At 43.1% G+C, this 22,947-nt stretch overlaps 1 protein-coding gene across 11 annotated transcripts; it reads right to left on the reverse strand.

The window, feature by feature from the left end:
• Nucleotides 1-5,101: 5,101 nt before the first annotated feature.
• Nucleotides 5,102-22,644, reverse strand: pecam1b (platelet and endothelial cell adhesion molecule 1b). Of its 11 annotated transcripts, XM_072683371.1 has the most exons (13): nucleotides 22,562-22,644; nucleotides 22,397-22,414; nucleotides 19,005-19,304; nucleotides 18,264-18,545; nucleotides 17,203-17,472; nucleotides 14,901-15,179; nucleotides 14,217-14,507; nucleotides 13,656-13,937; nucleotides 13,077-13,178; nucleotides 8,137-8,190; nucleotides 7,910-7,993; nucleotides 6,942-6,998; nucleotides 5,102-5,316 (listed from the first exon to the last, which is right to left on the reverse strand). In XM_072683371.1, exons 1-13 carry the CDS (start codon nucleotides 22,602-22,604, stop codon nucleotides 5,297-5,299), a joined length of 2,082 nt encoding a protein of 693 aa, XP_072539472.1. In that variant the 5' UTR covers nucleotides 22,605-22,644; the 3' UTR covers nucleotides 5,102-5,296. The 11 variants fall into 11 exon arrangements, 6 of the variants coding, with proteins under 6 accessions (XP_072539472.1, XP_072539473.1, XP_072539478.1 ...); XM_072683372.1 differs by lacking the exon at nucleotides 13,077-13,178; XM_072683377.1 differs by lacking the exons at nucleotides 5,102-5,316; nucleotides 6,942-6,998 and adding an exon at nucleotides 12,945-12,975.
• Nucleotides 22,645-22,947: the final 303 nt, after the last annotated feature.

Here is a 22,947-nt window from a genome sequence, read left to right on the forward strand (position 1 = left end):
ACAGTAGAACCCTTATGACATCACAAGAAACCAATCAGAACTCTTGGTTACATTGACCGTGAGTTACATTAGTGGCATCATGACATCACAACAGAACGGTTCGAACGTTTTGTCATTTAAGAGCCATTATGACATCATAATAGGGCAGGGAGGACTCTTTGGTTACAGTAGAACCCCTACGACATCACAATAGCACAACAGACCCGAGCTCTTTCTTACATTAGCACTATTATGACATCATCTTCAGAACTGATTAAAGAATTTACCATTATGACGTCATCATGAAACAGACTGTTATGCGGTTGTTATGCAGCTGTAATAGACAGTAGGCCTGTTTAACGCTTTGTTCAACAGAAATCACTCCAAAGTCACAAGCCTAAGGAGCAGGCTCAGCGCAGAGGCCGTGTGTGTGTGGTGCTGGGGGGTCTCACACACATCAGTGCCACTGCTAGATCGAGCGTGGGTCCACCACCCAGTTGTAATTGTACTTATAGAGGTCAGATGCAGGGGTGGGGTCAGCAAAGGTCATGATGGAAGGTCTAGTGTACTCTTCAGTTGGAAAAACGGACACTTCTCATATCCTCATAGACGGGCTGGACCACGGGCTTCTTCTGGCAGCGGGAGAGGAAAAGACAGATGTCAGAGTGTTTAAATGACACACACACACACACACACACACACACACACACAGGCTACAGTGATACTCACACAGTATGCTCTAGTGAGGGTCAGCAGGCAGAAGAACAGCAGAGCTGCAGCTGCTGACAGAGCGTACAGCAAGAGGTTGGAGCATCTGCACAGTTCAGGAGCTGCAGCACAGACGCCATTCAGGACGTTATTACAGTCATTACAGTCCCCCCCCCCCCAACAAAACCCAGCTAACGTTTCCAAATGGGGTCTGTATGGGTATCCCAACAGGGAATCAGACAGTCCTGTCCTCAGGTTCCACGTTGGCCCTAGACATGGATGCCCACCAGGGTCAGCGATGGGATGTGCACTGCATACGAGGGCCTAGATGGGACCCATGTGAGATTGAGGTGGGCTGGAACAATGGGGAGCATTTGGGGAAGCCCAGCTGGGTCCCAGTAACAGCACATGTACAAACCCACTCAGAGCCCACGCCCACCTGGAAGGTTCTATATAGAACCCACCTAGCCAATGTTCCACCCACGTGAACCCCGGCATGAGCATGCTGGGTGAGAAAGCCATTCTTCAAAGGTTCTTTAGTGTGGTTCTGCATAGAATAGAACGTAGACTACTTCAACGCCAAGAACCATTTGAATGCCTGAAGGGTTCTCCACAGAACATAAAACATAGAACCCGCTTTAGGTGCTACATGCAACACGTTTTGCTGCACACCCTTAAAAAGTGGTTCTTCAGGGTTCTTTAGTAAAGTCAATGGTTGTTTATAATAATGAACAATGCTCTTGACTCAAAGGAACCATTTGAATACATAAATAAGGTTCTATATAGAACCTAAATTATTATTAGTACCTAAAAAAAGGTTCTGTGAACCAATTTGCTGTAAAGTATAGGTTCTATTACTGTTTAAAAAAGGTTTCTGTGTAAAAGCCTAACAACTCCAATGCATATTTGGATGCTTATATGGTTCTTTGCCTGGTTAAATGGTTCTTTAGTAAAGTCAGGGGCTGTAAATAATAACGACCAATATTATCGACTCAAAGAACCATTTGCATGAATTTGCATGAATACATGAATGGTTCTTCGTATATAAGGCAAATATTTAGGTGATTCTAAAAATATATATATAAATAATAATAAATAATATATAGGATCTAAATTATTAGTACCTAAAAAAAGGTTCTATGACTCTTTAAACCATAACAACGCTTACATGGAGGGTTCTTTGCCTGGTTAAATGGTCTCATCAAATACAAGGAAATCCTCTAGCAGATGGTTCCACATAGCATAACTTAAACGCATAGAGTCAAAGAACCCATTTCATAGAACTGCGTAGAACCGTTTAGAGTTCAGAGTTTTCCATTACCTTCAACATAAATGAAGAACTCTGTGCTTCCGGGTTTGTTCAGTTGCATATCAGTTTCGTAGTAAAACACACACCAGTAAAGGTCAGTGTCGTTATTCTGCAGGTGCTTGATGTTCACACGGGCTTCATAGTTACTCAGGTGGTTCTGCACGGAGATACGCTGAGGCTCTGCATCTTCGATGGATGACACGTTGCTGACGTGGAGGTACAGGACCTCTTTGGACTTGTGTGGGCCGCGCTTCAGGGCAAAGGCGAACAAGCTCACACTGCGGTCCGAGCACTCGCAGGGAATCTCCACAGAGGCGTTCGTCTCACGGTGGAGGAACACGACATTCCCGTACGCTGGGAGGAGAAGAGAGGCACGCTTAAAAAACATGGAGCCAATAGAGCTCAGTTACGGCGCTGGTAAACTGGACTCACCGGTGGCTGAGGAGATGATGAACCATGCAACAGTGGCAGTAAAGACCATGGCTGCTGTCTTCATGCCTTCTTCTAGAAGTGTGAGTCGTGCCACTCAGTCGTGCTATTCAAAGTTCTGGTCTGACCACAACCACAGCAGTACACTTCTCTGTGTGGCCGTCTTCACACATCCGACTCCGTAGACCTCATCTCAGCAGCTGACGGAGTCAGACTTGACTACTGCAGTCTTTCTTGGTCTTGACTTGGACTCAATGTGCCCTGCTCTTGGTCTTGGTCTTGACTTGGATTTGATTATTACAGTCTGGACCTTGCCTTGGTCACACTAATACTGTGTTTCCTATAAACTCTTAATAGTGCGGGTTTGGCTGGTTAGCGTTCTAGTTATGAACATTCTACTCCACAACTTCCTGTTTGTACAAGCGCCGCTGTGCCTACATGTGTCACTGCATTTTACCGCAGGTTCGAGGCGTAAGTAGCTTCTTGTGGGATAATGGTGTCCATCGTAACCACCTCTCTTTAAAGAGATGTATCTTGGATAATTTGAATATGTAAATGTATGCACTGCTGATCTCGGCTTTGACTCGGACTCAACTACTACAGTCTTGATCTGGATTTGAATTTGATGAGTCTTGTTCTTGGTTTTGACTTGGACTCAATGTACCCTGGTCTTGGTCTTGGCTCAGCCTCGAGTACTACGGTCTAGGTCTTGACTCTGACTTGATGTGCCCTGGTCTTGGTCTTGGCTCAGCCTCGATTACTACAGTCTTGGTCTTGACTCTGACTCGATGTGCCCTGGTTTTGGTCTTGGCTCAGCCTCGATTACTACAGTCTTGGTCTTGACTCTGACTCGATGTGCCCTGGTCTTGGTCTTGACTCTGACTCGATTACTACAGTCTAGGTCTTGACTCTGACTCGATTACTACAGTCTTGGTTTTGACTCGGACTCGATGTGCCCTGGTCTTGGTCTTGACTCTGACTCGATGTGCCCTGGTCTTGGCTCAGCCTCGAGTACTACAGTCTAGGTCTTGACTCAGACTCGATGTGCCCTGGTCTTGGTCTTGACTCTGACTCGATGTGCCCTGGTCTTGGTCTTGACTCTGACTCGATTACTACAGCCTAGGTCTTGACTCTGACTCAATTACTACAGTCTTGGTTTTTGACTCGATGTGCCCTGGTCTTGGTCTTGACTCTGACTCGATGTGCCCTGGTCTTGGCTCAGCCTCGAGTACTACAGTCTAGGTCTTGACTCAGACTCGATGTGCCCTGGTCTTGGTCTTGACTCTGACTCGATGTGCCCTGGTCTTGGTCTTGACTCTGACTCGATTACTACAGCCTAGGTCTTGACTCTGACTCAATTACTACAGTCTTGGTTTTTGACTCGATGTGCCCTGGTCTTGGTCTTGACTCTGACTCGATGTGCCCTGGTCTTGGCTCAGCCTCGAGTACTACAGTCTAGGTCTTGACTCGGACTCGATGTGCCCTGGTCTTGGTCTTGGCTTAGACTCGATTACTACAGTCTTGGTCTTGACTCAGACTTGATGGGCCCTGACCTTGCCTTGGATTCCACTACTACTCTTGGTCTCAGTCTCTACACACCATCTTGCAGCCTGGCCTACCAGTGGTCTAGACCAGACTGGCATCTATGAAGGGGTTAGATCTTTGAGTGTTAGGCAGGCCATCCCTGAGGAACTCTGAGACTGGTCTTCCTTTTATCCACTTTAAGACTCACCATCTTCTTTTTACCCATGTTCCTCTTGGGTTGTGATTAAATAAAGCACACTAGAGAAAGGCTGTACATACAAGCCTTATTATATTATTATTATTATAGTACATTATTTTATTACAAAAACAATGGCAAAAGTGTAAACATGATTATGCCCATAAATGGCATGTCTTGGGTACAGTTTCATCCTCATCATCATCCTCATCATTATCCCTGACATAATTCCGTCCCTAATGGCATGATGTCATGAGGATAGTCAGAGCGGACGGCTTTGATCGGGTGAGTCATTATTAGACCGTTTCCTGATTGGGGGTGTGTGTGGAGAGGGTGGAGGGGGTGGAAGGTTGGGGTGGGGGGTGTAGACTGCAGTGCGGTAGAGATTGGGCTGTTATCTTCCCACCAAATGGGAAATGAGCGGAAATCCCATAATACTTCACAAGTCACCAGTCAGGCCGACAGTGGCCCTAAAAAAGTCTCTACTCAGTCTTAGAGAAGGTCAAACTCTGACAGAGGCTTTGAAGCAACTATTGGGTGGAACCATGTACCATAACAGGTTCTGGAAGAACCTCTGAAGAACCTTTCAAGGGTGGAAGGCAGAATTTGTAAGTGTGAAGAACCTTCTTAAAAGCTTCGAGAACCTGCAGTGGTCTTCGTGGCAGTCTTTAAGGCTGCATAACTTAGGGTTGATTGTCGTCTCCTGACACTCAGAAGTTCAGACATTTACGCAATGTTCTAAACAAATTCTCCTGAGACAAAACATCCAGGCTAAAACCGTTAGGAACATTGAGAAGTAGTTTAGTATCTGAGGTTTTGCTTCTTTAGGGTTAAGCACTGAAGCTTTGAGGCTAATGGATTTTAATTTGAGGCTAAAAACCAATGTACACCAATTAGCATTAGCATTAGCATTCCCAAATCCAGAGCACAGAAAACATATAAAAACGACTTGAAAATAATTTGAAAAGTGTTATCTTTATTAAAGTGTAAAAAACAAGTGAGGAAATGTGAACATATGACTTCAGTACCTAAACACACCTTCAACCAGAGAAATACACACTGCAGTGAGAGTGCCACCAGTGTCGTACGAGGAGTTCAGGAGGAGTGCAGGAGGAGTGCAGGAGATGTCCACCAACTCAGAGAGAGGAACTTCAGAAAACTTCACCCAAACCTGACCAACACACACACACACACACACACACACATACACACACATTAATATACACACCAACACCCATAGTGAGAGTGTCTACCTGTAATTAAGTCTATATAACATTAGAATAAACCCAAATAAACATAAAGTCAGTGGTCAGTGAGAGTGTCTACCTGTAATTAACTTTATATAACATTAGAATAAACCCAAATAAACATAAAATCAGGGGTCAGTGACAGTGTCTACCTGTAATTAACTCTATATAACATTAGAATAAACCCAAATAAACATAACGTCAGTCGTCAGTGAGAGCGTCTACCTGTAATTACCCTATGCAGGTGAGCAGTTGGTTGAGCTCTTTTATTATTAGTAGTATTTGTGTATTTTAGTCAGTGTGCCTGAATCTGTGCAGGTTGTTGGTGGTGCTGGAGCAGGACAGCGCCCCCAGGTGCAAAGGTTATTTACAGGATATAGTTTTTCCCCTCAACTGCATTTGAACAAAGCCACCGAAGGTCAGTCTGACCAGCTGCTCAAAACACAGCTGCCCAAGCCCTGGTGACCAGTGTTTCAGGTATTCCATTGAAACAGTTGTAGGTGATGTTTCTGTGCTGTGTAACGGACGTCTTCCTGACAGAGCCCTGCTCTTTCCTCTACAGCACTCTGAGTGTGTGTGTGAGTGTGTGTGTGTGTGTGTGTGTGTGTGTGTGTGTGCTGATGAGAGACAGGGTAGTCAGAGTTTCCAGACTGGGAACAAAGAAACAGGGCTGGGGTTTCCTTTCTTTCTACACTAACATACACTCACACACACACACTCACACACACACTGGTAATGCTGGTCCACTTAGCCTCTTCATTGGACCTTGGGGGCATCTCTGATGTCATCTTAAGGGCCTTGGTCAGGACTTTATTATACTTTATTAGCTAAAGTGAAGTCAGTTATACGAGTCAGTTATACGAGGACTGTTCAGTACGATCCCACCAGTGGGATTTGCCATGGCAGGTTACTGGTCTGTACGGTCCAACCAGTGGGTTTTGCCATGGTTGAAGTGGTGAAGTGATTGACAGCCTTGGCTGGAAGAGACCATCTGCAGGATCTGCATTGACAAACTGAGAATTCAGGGGGAAATCTGCTCTGCTTCTGCGCTGGAAGCTCAATGAAGATGGTCTGAGACACTGAGGCGCTGTGGTCTGGGAGAAGGGGGCGGGTCTACCAAATGAGTAGGTTAGTTTGGCTCCGCCTCTGGTCTCTACTGCGCAGACTATGGTTGCAGATTTGACAACATGACGGACAGTTTTGGCTTCATTCCTCAGATCAAGCTAAAGCTCAGAGGTCGTCTAATTTGAAGTAAATTTAGTCAATAAATCTTTCACCATGATCTGAAATATGCTAAAAATCCAGCAAACAGGACATTCCAGTGAACAGAGGCAGGAAGTGGACACCTGACCTCCAGAAGTGGACCACAGAGCAGAAGACTTGGAGTCAACCAATGAAAACACACATTCAGTGTTCTTGGAGTATCACTTATTTGATTTAGAGATTAAAGGGAGTGTGTGTGTGTGTGTGTGTGTGTGCGTGAAAGAGAGAGAGTGTGTGTGTGTGTTTGTATGTATGTGTATGTGTATTTGTGTTCAGGAGGCTGTACCTTGTTGAGGAGTCTGAAGCTCACTGTATACAGTATCTGTGCCTTTCTTCAATGGAACTGAGAGGGAGAGAGAGAGAGAGAGAGAGAGAGAGAGAGAGAGTAAAAGAGAGAGAGAGAGAGAGAGAGAGAGAGAGAGAGTGAAAGAGAGAGTGAGAGAGAGAGAGAGTGAAAGAGAGAGAGAGAGAGAGAGAGAGAGAGAGAGTGAAAGAGAGAGTGAGAGAGAGAGAGAGAGAGAGAAAGAGAGTGAGAGAGAGAGAGAGAGACAGAGGGAGAGAGAGTGAGAGACAGAGAGAGAGACAGAGGGAGAGAGAGAGAGAGACAGAGAGAGAGACAGAGGGGGAGAGGGGAAGAGAGAGAGAGAGACAGAGGGAGAGAGAGAGTGTGTGAGAGAGAGAGGGAGAGAGAGAGAGAGGGAGGGAGGTCTCTTTAGTACTGAATGAAGATCTCAGCATGTATGAGGACGGTGGAATTTCCTGTCATCTACTAAATCATCAACTATTCATCTCTAAACACCATCATCACTGCTGCTCTACCACACACACACACACACACACACACACACACACACACACACACACACACACACCTCCCAGAGGACACCCACTGAGATAAAGGGTGTGTATATAAATACTAACAGTAGCTGAGATATAAGAAGGTGAACAGTTGGAGCATTACTGCAGTAATTAGCTCCGCCCATCCTGTTTACTTCCTTTATTTACTCTCTCTCACACTAACACACACACACACACACACACACACACACACACACACAGAAATAATTGAAGAAAGAAAACTGTGTTTAGTGTAAAAAAAAAAGCTTCGCCTTTATTAGTGTATGATTAATGTTTTCAGTGTTAGTGTTTAGTAAAGTGTGTGTTAGTGTTTATGAAAGTGTGTTAGTGTTTATTAAAGTGTGTGTGGTGTTTATTAAAATGTGTGTGTGTGTGGTGTTTATTAAGTTGGTTTACCACGTGCGGGGTCAGCTTGTGGATGCAGCACCTCTGTGTACTCCACATTTGTCTCTTCCGGGTCCTCCACATCTCCTGCATCACCTACACACACACACACACACACACACACACACACAGTGATTTTCTGAAAACTGCGGCTTGGTTCTGAACAGGTGGGCTGTCACTGGGGTGTTGAGGATTGGTCTGGGAAGTTGTGGAGGTTCACAGCTCTAGGTGGGCTTTACCTGTGTCCGGGGGTCTCTTGCTCCAGACACTGGCTTCACCACTGAGGACTCCCACTGCAGAAAACACACAGCGAGAAAACACAACACATCAACACTGGCCTCAACAGAAACTTCAGCAACTTCACCAACCAGACACACACACACACACACACACACACACACACACACACACACACACACAGATACAGATACAGATACACACACACAGATACACACACACACACACACACACAGATACACACACAGAAACACACACCCAGGATTAGTAAGGTCACAGAACCCACCCTGTGATTAAGAGAACTCTCAACCAATCAAAACTCTCGGCCTCAATACAGACAAAACCCACTGAGGGGCTTCATCAGTCTGAACTGGATCTGAGATCCTGGGTTTGGGGGCTTTAGTGATAGCTGTGGATTATTGTGGGATCTCAGACTGACAGGCAGTGGAGCTGTGTTGGCAGTAATCGGTGGATCTCCTCCACCTCCTCCACCTGTGGCATTCAGTCGCTCACAATAAGCCTGGAGTAAACTCTCGGAGCTTCGTGAATTGCGGATTAACTGGCACATCTGATGGAATTCATGCTGATAAGCCCAGCAGATCAGTTTAGAAAGTCAGTAACAGGTCGGGAATATTTAGAGTTCCTGGCATGGAGACAATTTTTCTACAGAATCTGTTTTTCCGTTATGAGGGGAAGTGAGGCAATAATTGTGATGTCATTTATTCAACACATCTCTCAGATCAGAGAATCAGAGAATGTTTGATCAATTCCAGCGTTATAAATCATCAAGTAAACAACAGATAAAAAATAAGAAAACATCTACAAACATTGTTTGATTCCATGACTAATAATTATCATTATTTACATATATATATATATATATATATATATATATATATATATATATATATATATATATATATATACACATATGTAACTGGAAGATTTTTCATTTGTCCATATATGTCATTATATATATATTGTTATTAATGTTGTATATATATATATATAATATCAAAATAAATGTTATAAAAGCAATCAAACAAATCCAGTAAGAAAAGCCCAAAGGTCCAAAATAAAGTATTTTTTATTTTAATAAGTGTCTTTTTAAGTCAAATAACCCAAAATTATATACACACGTCTTCTTAGTGACTCTACAGTTAAATTTTAACAGTCCTATTTATATATATATATATATATATAAACACACACACACAGTCTATAGTTCAGCCTCATTTACAACACAGAATAACATTCCTAACATACAAAAGTGAGGGATGTGCTCTAAAGGTGAGGTGATCTAACTGTACAGTAATGGCCTTTAAAGTATACAGCCCTGTGCAAATGTTTGTGCGCCCCTGGTGAAACTGCACGTGCAGTTGATGTTGTCAGTGTAAATAAGTCCCTGTGCAGCCTGGACAGTATACATGTTTGTTGCTTCAAGGGTATTAAGAAGAGCTGATCCTGCTTCTGTTGGAGTAACTGTCTCTACTGTCCAGAGAAGAAGACTTTCTACTAGATTTTGGAGGAATGAGCATTGCTGTGAGGATTTGATTGATTGCAATCAGCTACAAGAGCATTAGTTAGTGAGGTCAGGATGATGGATGATGATGATCACCACCCCACCTCACCTCATCATCCCCAACTCGTCAACTCGTCCCAAAAGTACTGGATGGAGCTCCACCACCATCCATCATTCCAGAGAACACAGTTCTTCCACTGCTCCACTGCTCCTCAATGCTGGGGGTCTTTATACCCCTCTACTAGCCCACGCCTGGCATTAGGCAGCATGGAGCCAATAGGGTCATGATGTTGATCTGCTCCAGAGAGTCCTATTCTATTGGCTGTACTTCTTCTCTACAGGGACAAGACAAGCTGTGTGTGTGTGTGCATTTGCAACTTAAAGTAGCAGAATGCATTCATTAGATTGGGTGTCCACAAACATTTGGACATATAGTGAAGCAGATGATTGTTCACTTATTTACACTCAGAAAACCAACAACACGTCCTTTTAACAGGAAGGCCATTCCTTGTAGTGTTTTACTGACCCTCTGACACTCAAATTAGCATAATTCGCTATGTGCTATGTTTTATAAAGTACGTCTGTGAATGGGAGATGTGGGGTGGGAGAGGTAGGTAGTAAGAAAGTGGTGAGGAAGAAATTTATGAAATAAATAAAATAAAGAAATTGGATAAAAATGATGAACAATGATCTTGAGTGGCATGTTAATCCGTCCCTACAGAAACGCAGTGTAGATCCTCCTCCTCTTCTGTATCTGTAGCATTCATTTCCACATTTTTTTCCATATAGGATGTTATCTGATGTGATGATGAAGTCGATGTGAGCATTATTTAGGTGAGTTCCTTAGTGTTTGCCTTTTCCCCCCTTTCGGTCCAGAAGCGCCTCGCTGCTACGCTGCTTCCAGAATCCGGCAGGTGATCCCGTCAATTGACGTCATATTATTTTGCGCTCCACCCGTCCCATTCATCTTCTTGGAGCCACTGAGAGCCACTCCGCCTGGAATAAGATGGTGCGGGTTGGGGATCGTCCTCGAACACAGCAAAACGCAGCAACAGCAGCAAGAAGCAAAGGCTGAGGCCTGCATGCTAGCAGCAACGCAAAAGCTCCATACACACCAGTCGTCTGCTGCTAACTGACCCCATAACTACACTGAGCTCCAAATGACTGCATAACTACCACCCGGTGGGCCTGAGCGAGAACACGCGCAAACACACGCGATGCGAGGCTAAGCTAAGCTCCTGCTCCATCGTTATCGGCTTGTTAGCCAACTTAACAAGCAAGGTTTGGGTTGGTTCTGAAACGCTGGTGAAAACAGTGGAGAAATGGAACTGATCTGTTGGGTTTTAGCTTCAAATCGGAGGTTTTAGCTCCAAAAAGAGTGTGTGTGTGTGTGTGTTAGCAGTGTTAGCAAGACTACCAAGCGCTAGTAAATGTTAGCATGCTTTCACAACACAAATGAAGCTTAAAGAGACACTCTGGCCAAAGTGAGCAATGTAAACGTCACAATATCTGTCGGAAGCTGTTCTGCGGTACTTTCTAGAGTGAGCTGAACAGTTTACGGCACTCGTTAACTGTTGGACAAAAGTATTCGGACACCTGCTCGTTCATTGCTTGTTTTGAAATCAAGGGTATTAAAAAAAATAGTTTCTCCTGCTTTTGTTGGAGTAACTGTCTCTACTGTCCAGAGAGGAAGGCTTTCTACTAGATTTTGGACGATGGAGCATTGCTGTGAGGATTTGATTGCATTCAGTGACAAGAGCATCTCACATTCACACCACCTCATCATCATCCCCAACTCATCCCATTTAAAAGTACTGGATGGAGCTCCACCACCATCATTCCAGAGAACACAGCTCCTCCACTGCTCCACAGCTCCTCAATGCTGGGGGGCTTTATTTATACCCCTCCTCTAGCCCACGCCTGGCATTAGGCAGCATGGTGCCGATAGGGACTAGCTGAATGCATTCATTAGAAGGACATATAGTCTATATGCATAATACATATAAAAAATTGTGAGTAAGCGCTCATGTTGAGCCTAATTGTCCCTTTAATTGGAGGCCTGGAGGGTCTCTTTCTGTCTGTTGTAGTCTAGATGTAGATCAGACTGTGGAGTATGGAGCCTAATGAGGTGGGTGGAATGGGACAGAATAAAAGGAAGCTACCTTCAGCAGCGTGAGAGAGCATCATGGGTGTATATTACTGAGTCATCTGATTTAGGGCTTGCAGGCTTTCTGAGAAATGGTGAAGAGAGAATTAGTCTCAGCATTCGACAGAAGGGAGAGAGAGAATTCCTCGCTGCACTACCTGCGTTTCCATCCCTCACTTGTCTGCTTATGAACCGTGTTCTGGGTCAGAAGGATAACCAGGACTGGTTTAGGCCACAGTCACAGCTGCTCTTCTGAGGTCAGCAGAGCTAAATCACCAAGGGATCTACATATTAGGCAGCGAGTGAACGGTCAGTTCTTGAAGGTGCTGAAGCAGAAAAAATGGACCAGCGTAAGAATCTGAGACACTTTGATAAGAACTGTCAGACTGTGATGTTCTAGATAATGACTGGGTCAGAACATCTCTAGAACATCAGGCAGGTCTTGTGGGGTCTTCCCGGTATGCAGTGGTCAGCACCTACCAAAAGTGCTCCAAGGAAGGATGCCTAAGGCTTACTGATACTCATGAAGGCCCCGTGGGCGGGGCGTACATGACCCGCTCTCCACTTCACTGGATGTCCTTCCTTGGAGCACTTTTGGTAGGTGCTGACCACGGCATATCAGGAACACCCGACAAAACCTAACTGATGTTTTGGAGATGTTCTACACTGACCCAGTCATCTAGAACATCACAGTTTGACAGTTCTTGTAAAAGTTTTGGGAATGTTGGTTATAGAACGTTACTTCGTTTCAGGCTTACCTTCCTAGAACCTTTTAAAAACGTTGCTGAAGATCCTTCAGACGTTCTCTGTTAGCTATGTTCCTGCTTCCAACAAATCCTCTTCAAGAACTGACAGTTTATTTACCTGCTGCCTCATACCTCCACCCCTTGACAGGAGCCATTGGAACCAGATCATCAGTGTAATTCACTTTACCTGGCAGTGGTGTTAATGTTTTGGCAGCCAACTCTCTGTATCTCCTTCCTATGTAGACCTACAGCAACTGCATTCTAATGATACCCTACAGAGCTACGACCCTACAGTGTATTTATCTCCACCTCCACTAGGTGTAGCTCATAGCAGCTAATGCTAACACTCTCTCCCTACAGATCTGCTCTAAGAAGCGAACAAGCGAGCACACTCACACTGAGAGCTGGGCAGCAGTCTCTCGTTTACCTGCGACAGAGAGACAGGATGAAGTTTTTTTGTTTTTTGTCGAGAATAAGGTCAGGCATGGGGTGCTAGCGCCACGCTAGGCGGGCTGTAGGTCTCTCTACCTCTCTTAGCCCTGTAGCGCATCAGCAGGACCACCACAAGTGCCGACACACAAAGCAGACACACACCGCCGATAAGGGCCTTCTTCCATCTGGCCAGTCTCACTGCACAGGACACAGAGAGGAGACAGACAGCAGTTCAGTTCAGTTGCTACAAATACGTCCTTTAGACAGCTCAACACGCTTGGAGGAGAACGCTAACTCCTAATAATGTTGGTCAGCTGAGTGATGGGGGGAGAGGGAGGTCCATCCCACCTATCCAGAGAGAGAGGCTGCAAAAACTGTAACACTCTATAGGCCGTCCAGTCACTGATGGATGGCTGTGGCATCACGGAAGCTGCACATCCCCTCACCTCCCCAACTCATCCTAAACGTCCAGGGAGTCCTATTCTACTGGCAACACTGATCTACAGGGACTAAACAAGCAACGGGTCAGCAACGGGTACGTCATTAGAAGGGGTGTCCGCAAACATTTGGACGTGTAGTGTACATTAATATGCTTCAGATGTGGTGGGTTTTTTCCCTCCATACAATATATCACAGTGTATCACATTTGATTTGGGGGAGGGGGGCGTGTCTCACCTGTGAAGGTGACCTTATTGCTCCGGGTGAAGTCCGTGCCGCTGTTGAAGGCTTCACAGTGATACGAGCCGTTGTCTTCGCTGCTCACTTTGTGCAGTGTGTGTAAGGAGAAATTTGCCATGGTGGTTGTGGATAGCAGCGGGATATTGCTGTCCGAACGGTACCATCTAAAGCTGACTGGGGGAGTTCCTCTGCTGACCTTGCAGATCAAAACAACGTCATGTCCCTCGGTCACATCCTCAGGTGTCGGGATGATGGTCAGAAACACCAGCCCTACAGGAACTGCAAGCAAAAGGAATATGTATTTAGTGAAATGTAGTGATATTTGAAGCAGAATTATATATATATATATATGAATATTAAATTATAAAAAGAAAATAATGATTATAAACGGTGGGAAAACTGAATTAAAACTATGGGAAATTTTCTATTAAAGTTGTTTAAATGCAGTATAAATAAAATCACTGGTTGAGCAACATATAAAGAGTACTGGACCTAGTGTGGAACCCTGTGGAACCCCGTTACCAAGCTTTATACTTTCCAGTGTTGTTGTTAACTCACCGATAACTGAGGCCGACAGAGCTTCACTCATCAGCGGGGGGTGAGGGCTGTTCTTCGCCTCGCACCTGAACTCTTGGATCTGGTTTTCAGATGAGATGTTGGCAGTGAAGATGGCGTGCTCGTGCGGGTGTCTGCTCTCGCTGCGGTTCAGCAGGTTGTGGTTTCTCTTCAGTGTGTAGGTTATGGGAAAACTCCCGTTCTCTGAGAAGCAGTGAATTAGAAATGGGCGGCCCAGGACCACCTGACCGACCACTTGACCAACCACCTGGATGATGGGTCTGGAGACTAGCACTGGGGGGAGGAAGGAGAACACACACACACAGGAAGTGAAAAACACATTTGTATCAGTACAAGCCCACCCTAAACCCCCACCCTAAAGCACTACACTAAAGTCTCACCCTAAAGCCCCAAAGGACTCACCCTACAGCCCACCCTAAAGCCCTACCCTTAGGCCCCACCCTAAAGCCTCAAACTAAGGCCCCACCCTAAAGTCTCACCCTAAGGCCCCAAAGGACTCACCCTACAGCCCACTCTTATGCCCTACCCTTAGGCCCCACCCTAAAGCCCAACCTTACGCCCTATCCTTACGCCCCACCCTAAAGGCCCCACCCTAAAGGCCCCACCCTAAAGGCCCCACCCTAAAGACCCCACCCTAAGTCTACCTTCAAAGTGAGGCTGCTTCACCTCTTGCACTGAAGATCTGAGCTTGGCTCCATTTAATGATGTTTCGCGCTTCAGCTTTACACGTGTAATTCCCGTTGCTCTCCGACCCTGCTGTAGCCACAAGCTTTCCATCAAACGCTCCAAGAGTGACATGGTGTTCGTTCCTGTAGATGTAGTATTTCACATCGCTGCTCTGTATTCGCTCAGACGCGAATTCTAAGCTTTCACAGGTGACGGTAAACTGCTCCCTCTCGAATACGTTGGTCGGTCTTATGGCCAGCTCCGGCTGGGAAAACAACTCTAGGAGACACAGTTTAGTTGCATCATGAATTCATGTCATTCACATCATACATATATGAATAGAGAGAGATATCTTATAATGTTATATAGAGTTAATTACAGGTATACACTCTCTATGACCACTGACGTTATGTTTATTTGGGTTTATTCTAATGTTATATAGAGTTATTTACAGGTAGACACTCTCACTGACCACTGACGTTATGTTTATTTGGGTTGATTCTAATGTTATATAGAGTTAATTACAGGTATACACTCTTACTGACCACTGACGTTATGTTTATTTGGGTTGATTCTAATGTTATATAGAGTTAATTACAGGTAGACACTCACTGACCACTGACTTTGTTTATTTGGGTTTATTCTAATGTTATATAGAGTTAATTACAGGTATACACTCTTACTAACCACTGACGTTATGTTTATTTGGGTTGATTCTAATGTTATATAGAGTTAATTACAGGTATACACTCTTACTGACCACTGACGTTATGTTTATTTGGGTTGATTCTAATGTTATATAGAGTTAATTACAGGTAGACACTCACTGACCACTGACTTTATGTTTATTTGGGTTGATTCTAATGTTATATAGAGTTAATTACAGGTAGACACTCTTACTGACCACTGACTATGTTTATTTGGGTTGATTCTAATGTTATATAGAGTTAATTACAGGTATACACTCTCAATGACCACTGACTATGTTTATTTGGGTTTATTCTAATGTTATATAGAGTTAATTACAGGTAGACACTCTCACTGACCACTGACGTTATGTTTATTTGGGTTGATTCTAATGTTATATAGAGTTAATTATAGGTAGACACTCACTGACCACTGACTTTGTTTATTTGGGTTGATTCTAATGTTATATAGAGTTAATTACAGATATACACTCTTACTGACCACTGACTATGTTTATTTGGGTTGATTCTAATGTTATATAGAGTTAATTACAGGTATACACTCTTACTGACCACTGACGTTATGTTTATTTGGGTTGATTCTAATGTTATACAGAGTTAATTATAGGTAGACACTCACTGACCACTGACTTTGTTTATTTGGGTTGATTCTAATGTTATATAGAGTTAATTACAGATATACACTCTTACTGACCACTGACTATGTTTATTTGGGTTGATTCTAATGTTATATAGAGTTAATTACAGATATACACTCTTACTGACCACTGACTATGTTTATTTGGGTTTATTCTAATGTTATATAGAGTTAATTACAGGTAGACACTCTCACTGACCACTGACTATGTTTATTTGGGTTGATTCTAATGTTATATAGAGTTAATTACAGGTATACACTCTTACTGACCACTGACGTTATGTTTATTTGGGTTGATTCTAATGTTATACAGAGTTAATTATAGGTAGACACTCACTGACCACTGACTTTGTTTATTTGGGTTGATTCTAATGTTATATAGAGTTAATTACAGATATACACTCTTACTGACCACTGACTATGTTTATTTGGGTTGATTCTAATGTTATATAGAGTTAATTACAGATATACACTCTTACTGACCACTGACTATGTTTATTTGGGTTTATTCTAATGTTATATAGAGTTAATTACAGGTAGACACTCTCACTGACCACTGACTATGTTTATTTGGGTTTATTCTAATGTTATATAGAGTTAATTACAGGTAGACACTCTCACTGACCACTGACTATGTTTATTTGGGTTTATTCTAATGTTATATAGAGTTAATTACAGGTAGACACTCTCACTGACCACTGACTATGTTTATTTGGGTTTATTCTAATGTTATATAGTGTTTATATAAATACATGTATAGAGAGAGAGCATTTCTTTTTACAATGTCATGATGAATGGACCAATAGAGAGGCTCCAAATGACTTGAATGAATAAAATCTTTTTACCCTGATTTAAGTTGAGGGGTTCATGTGTGACCATGACGATACACTGATATGTGCTGCATATTTTATATACCAACATATTAATAAGAATAAACATACACAGACACATTTCTCACCTTTGACCGTTAGATTTGCTGAGGTAGTTTTTAGGATCTTGTTCATTATGGCGTAGCACTCGTATTCTCCAGAGTCCGCCGCCTGGACCTTCTTGGTGTATTGGCCAGTTTTCATGTTTTGTTGGAGGATCTTCGTCCCTTTGACCAGCAGCAGTGAGAGAGACGGTGAGCTTTGGTAGTCTGAGCCCACTTGACACAAGAAGTTTACAGTGTCCGCCTCGAAGACCTCTGTGGACGGCGTGATCGTGATCGTCGGTGTGATGCTCAGCTCTGAGTAAAAAAAAAAATTATTAATAAATTAATAAATTAAAATAATACAAATAAAATAAAAACACATTTCCCATAAATCCACTGTAAGGCGTTTCCATGTTCCATCCAACTTCTACTTCATCTAATCAGTCCTTCATTACAGTTATTCAGGTGAGCTGATGGTGTCTGAAGTTTATTCAAATGTTATATATTTATTTATTCTAATGTTATATATTTATAGTTATATTTATATAATAAATTACAGGTAGACACTCTCACTGACCACTGACTATGTTTATTTGGGTTTATTCTAATGTTATATAGAGTTAATTACAGGTAGACACTCACTGACCACTGACTTTATGTTTATTTGGGTTTATTCTAATGTTATATAGAGTTAATTACAGGTAGACACTCTCTCTGACCACTGATTTTATGTTTATTTGGGTTTATTCTAATGTTATATAGAGTTAATTACAGGTAGACACTCACTGACCACTGACTTTATGTTTATTTGGGTTTATCCTAATGTTATATAAAGTTAATTACAGGTAGACACTCTCTCTGACCACTGACTTTATGTTTATTTGGGTTTATTCTAATGTTATATAGAGTTAATTACAGGTAGACACTCACTGACCACTGACTTTATATTTATTAGGGTTTATTCTAATGTTATATAGAGTTAATTACAGGTAGACACTCACTGACCACTGACTTTATGTTTATTTGGGTTTATTCTAATGTTTATATAGAGTTAATGGGTTTGTAGAGCTTCATCAGGTAATGAATGAATGAACTGAATGTCTTACCCTGCACTTCAACACTGACCACGTTGCTGCTGTTGGAGTGCAGTATTTTACTCTCTAGTTTAATGACGTATGAACAGGTCAGGTCTGCGGTTCGTCCAGAGTGGAAGAGAATATAAGTCTGCGCTTGGCCGCTGTCCGTCTTTGCAAGGTACACTACATTTGAGCCATCCCTAAAGGTGAATGTCAGAAGGCCCTTCTCCTCCTCTGCCTTGCAGACGGCACTCACGTTCTCGCCTTCTTTCACCCGCAGCTTGTCCACAATCAGCTCTGGCGTCTGCAGCCCTGCACGTCCAAAAACGACGACACACTCAATATAATCCTTAAACATCAACATAAATGCAATGACAGCCCTCCATGTCCAAATGTTTGTGGACAACCCTTCTAATGAATACATTCAGCTACTTTAAGTTCAGCAACCATTGCCCTGTAGAGAAGTACTGCCAATAGAATAGGACTCTCTGGAGCAGATCTACATCATGACCCTATTGGCACCATGCTGCCTAATGCCAGGCGTGGGCTAGAGGAGGGATATAAAGGCCCCCAGCATTGAGGAGCTGTGGAGGAACTGTGTTCTCTGGAATGATGGATGGAGCTCCATCCAATACTACTGAAACGAGTGGAGAGCCGAGGATGAAGTGGGGTGGTGAAGAAACAAGAAATAAAAAGTGTCCAAATATTTTTGTCCACATTCTCTGGCACCTTTAAGGAGAAGTGAGAATTACAGGGCATTACAGGGCTAACCTTTGACTTCAACTTCCTGAAAGCTGCTCTTCGTCTTCTGTCCTTCGACCACCACCTCGCACTGGTACCTCCCCGAGTGGAAGGCGCGAGCCTGAGAGATGTGGAGGGTCTCCTTCCCCCTGGCTTCCAGCGGCTGCATGTTATTTGCGTTATGGAAGTCTTTGTAGAAGTTGTATGAGTGAGGGGGAATATGGCCGCTGGCATGGCTAACTTGGGCAGTGCAGGTAAGCGTCAGGTTCGTGCCTCGCTCCACTTTCAACGCCGGCTGAACGGACAGCGTGGCGTCCTTAACGAAGAAAACTGAGGACATAAAAGCAGAACATGAGGACGAGACTTAAACATCCTTCTATTCAAACTGTAGAAAACCTGAGAGAAAAGCTTTGGTTCATTTCAGGGCATCAACTGAAAGTGAACCAAATCAGAGCAGTAACCTTTACGCTCTCTCACTTCACTATTCTCCTCTGGAGTTCTGCAGAGAACCCTTTTCCTTAAATTGTACTTCAACAGAGGTCAGAAATGCAGCAGAGGCTTCGGTTAAAGCTGGTCAAACTGCTAAACCAGCTCTTAATCAGCGCATGGTCTGCTTTTGCCCTGGAGTTTACTGGTTTAGCTGGTCAGCCACCAAACCAAGGTGGACCTACTTGACCAAGCTGATTGATTAGCTACACCAGACTGACCAAGTTTGCTGACCAACTTGATGAGCTGGTTGAACACCATGAGCAAACGGACTTGAGAAAGCTTGTTGACTACCATGACCAACTTGACCAAGCTAAATTACCAATTTGACCATCTTAATCAAACTGATTGACCACCATGACCAACTTGACCAAGCAAGTTGATCACCATAACCAACTTGACCAAGCTGGTCAATCCCGATTACCAGCTTAAACAAGCTGGATTATCAGCATGACTAATTTGGACAACCAGAATGACCGACCTGCCAACGTTGGGTGTCCACCATCACCAATGTCCAAGCTGGTTGATCACCATTACCAACTTCACCAAGCTGGTTGATTAACTTCACCAGCCTGACCAAACCTGCTGACCACCCTGACCAACTTGATGAGCTGGTTGAACACAGTGACCAACCTGACTTGAAAAAGCTTGCTGACCATCATGACCAAGTTGACCAAGCTAGTTGACCACCATGACAAGCTTGACCAAACATATTGACCACCTTGACCAACTTGACCAAGCTGGTCAATCACTGTGACCAGCAACTAATTTGGAAGACCAGAATGACCAACCAGCCAAAGCTGGGTGTCCACCATGGCCAATGTCCAAGCTGGATGACCAGTTGAACCATCTTGACCAATTTAATTGTTTAATATTATTTAAGTTGATTCCAACCTTCTGAAATGTGGAGTAAATGTAACCGCTCAGTTCACACAACCCCACAGGCGAAGAAAGATGACCACCAAGGAATTAGAAGCTACAGTATTGCCCCTCTGTCTGCCCCTCCTGCCCTCCAGCCCAGCAAATGCCCCACAGGGACGTGCCTCAGTAAACAGGGGCGTCAGGATAGGAAGGAAAAGCGCTTCATTAAACAAACACACAAGAGACCAGCGTAATTTTAGACCCCCCTGACTCCACCCAACCACACACACACACACACACACACCCCTCTAACAACCTTTACACCGAAAATATAACCGACACCAGCAGACCACTAGTGGTTGGAGATGTGACCAAATAAGGAATCTAAGTCGTGTTTCTCTACTGTAGTGGACAGCAGGGGTCATCAACTCTGATCCCAGAGGGCCGCTGTCCAACACTCTGTCCCAATTTCCCTGCTTAACCCATCGGACTAGTTAAATCAGCAGTTTTTGAGCAGAACAATCAACAAACTATGACCACTGAAGACCGGCCTCCAGTACTAATCAACCATCCATCATCAGTACATAACCTCCTTCATGCACTCTTGGGGCTGAATGCAATCAAATCCTCACAGGCCTTTCACAGCAGAGACTGTGACTGCAGCCAAGTCAGACAAACCTCCTATTAAAACCCTTTTGAATTCAGAAGAAACACCGGAGATGCAGGTGTTCTTAAAGTTTCGGCCACTATCACTACAAAACTTGAACTGGCGTAGATACGGTATCTGTGACTGCCGTTGTTGCTTAGCAACTGGTGGTCAGTGCAATGATTTGGGCATGGTGATAAAACCCTGCTGCTGTTAAATATAACAACAGAAGCAGAAACCGAAACCTGAGGTCTGAAACTTGTAAAGATGAGAGCCAGCAGACCCGAGCTGTAATAGGTTGGAGATAAGACAGTGGAGCACAGTGGCAGTAATCTGCTCCTCACTGCTCGAGCGTGTGACAGCACAGTCAAGCATCTTCACATGTGGTCATAATCAAACAGCGCAAACCCACAAGCCTGTGGTGCAGAACGACACCGAGCTGTAATCACAAATAGTGCTCTACACAAACACAGAAGCAGAGACTGAATAACTCCTAACGGTTACTGAATAATTCATAGTAGATACAGAATAATTCATAGTAGATACTAAATAATTCATAGTAGATACTGAATAATTCATAGTAGATACTAAATAATTCATAGTAGATACTGAATAATTCATAGCAGATACTGAGTAATTCATAGTAGATACTAAATAATTCATAGTAGATACTGAATAATTCATAGTAGATACTAAATAATTCATAGAAGATACTGAATAATTCAGAGTAAATACTGAATAATTTATAGTAAATACTGAATAATTTATAGTAGATACCAAATAATTCATAGTAGATACTGAATAATTCATAGTAGATATTGAACAATTAATAATAGATACTGAATAATTCATAGTAGATACTAAATAATTCATACTAGATACTGAATAATACATAGTAGATACTGAATAATTCATAGTAGATACTGAACAATTAATAATAGATACTGAATAATTCATAGTAGATACAGAATAATTTATAGTAGATACTGAATAATTTATAGTAGATACCAAATAATTCATGGTAGATACTGAATAATTCATGGTAGATACTGAATAATTTATAGTAGATACCAAATAATTCATGGTAGATACTGAATAATTCATGGTAGATACTGAATAATTTATAGTAGATACCAAATAATTCATGGTAGATACTGAATAATTCATGGTAGATACTGAATAATTCATAGTAGATACTAAATCATTCATAGTAGATACTGAACAATTAATAATAGACACTGAATAATTCACTCTATATAAGTGACAGAATAATGAATGGTTAGTTATGGTCAGTAAATGTCCGAACTTTCGTGTTGCTGAAGAAATGTAAAGGTTACACACATCTGATGTCCATCAAAACAACAAACAACAATCTGAACCTCAGAAAAAAGTCAAAGGAGTCAAGTCCAGAAATGAAAGGAACACTGACCTGGCTGGCCTTTCGTACCTGTCAGAGCGAGTGAAGCGGCGAGGAGAGAGAGAAAACACAAATCAGTCCACATTCAGAACAAGTTCAATTACTAACCTTCAAATTACTTAAATTACAATTACATTCTTAATTACAGCAGAAACTGAAATAAAGACGAGTCCTTACAGGTGAAGAGGAGGAGGAAGAGACAGGTGCGAGTCGCCCGCATGGCTTACCACTTCTGACCAGTGCGAGTGTGTGTGTACCTGGTCCAGGCTATCACTGAGCACAGTCTTGCAGTGGTAATTTAACAGGAAGTGAAGGCCGTTTCCTGAGGAAGTGTAGATCATGGCGCAGGGACGCAGTGGAATGTCGGACAGAGGTGGAGCTTCTGAATCACAGACTGACCGCTAATGGACAGCAACCGACCAACCATAGCTGTATAAACAGTATAAGCACACACACACACACACACACACACACACACAAAGAGATTCCCTATTGGTCTGCACTGCAATCAACAATATCTACAATTCAACAGCAGACCCGGGGGAGTATATAAATATAGTACA

Source organism: Salminus brasiliensis, chromosome 7 (assembly GCF_030463535.1).
Source record: "Salminus brasiliensis chromosome 7, fSalBra1.hap2, whole genome shotgun sequence".
In the NCBI taxonomy this organism is placed as follows: domain Eukaryota; kingdom Metazoa; phylum Chordata; class Actinopteri; order Characiformes; family Bryconidae; genus Salminus; species Salminus brasiliensis.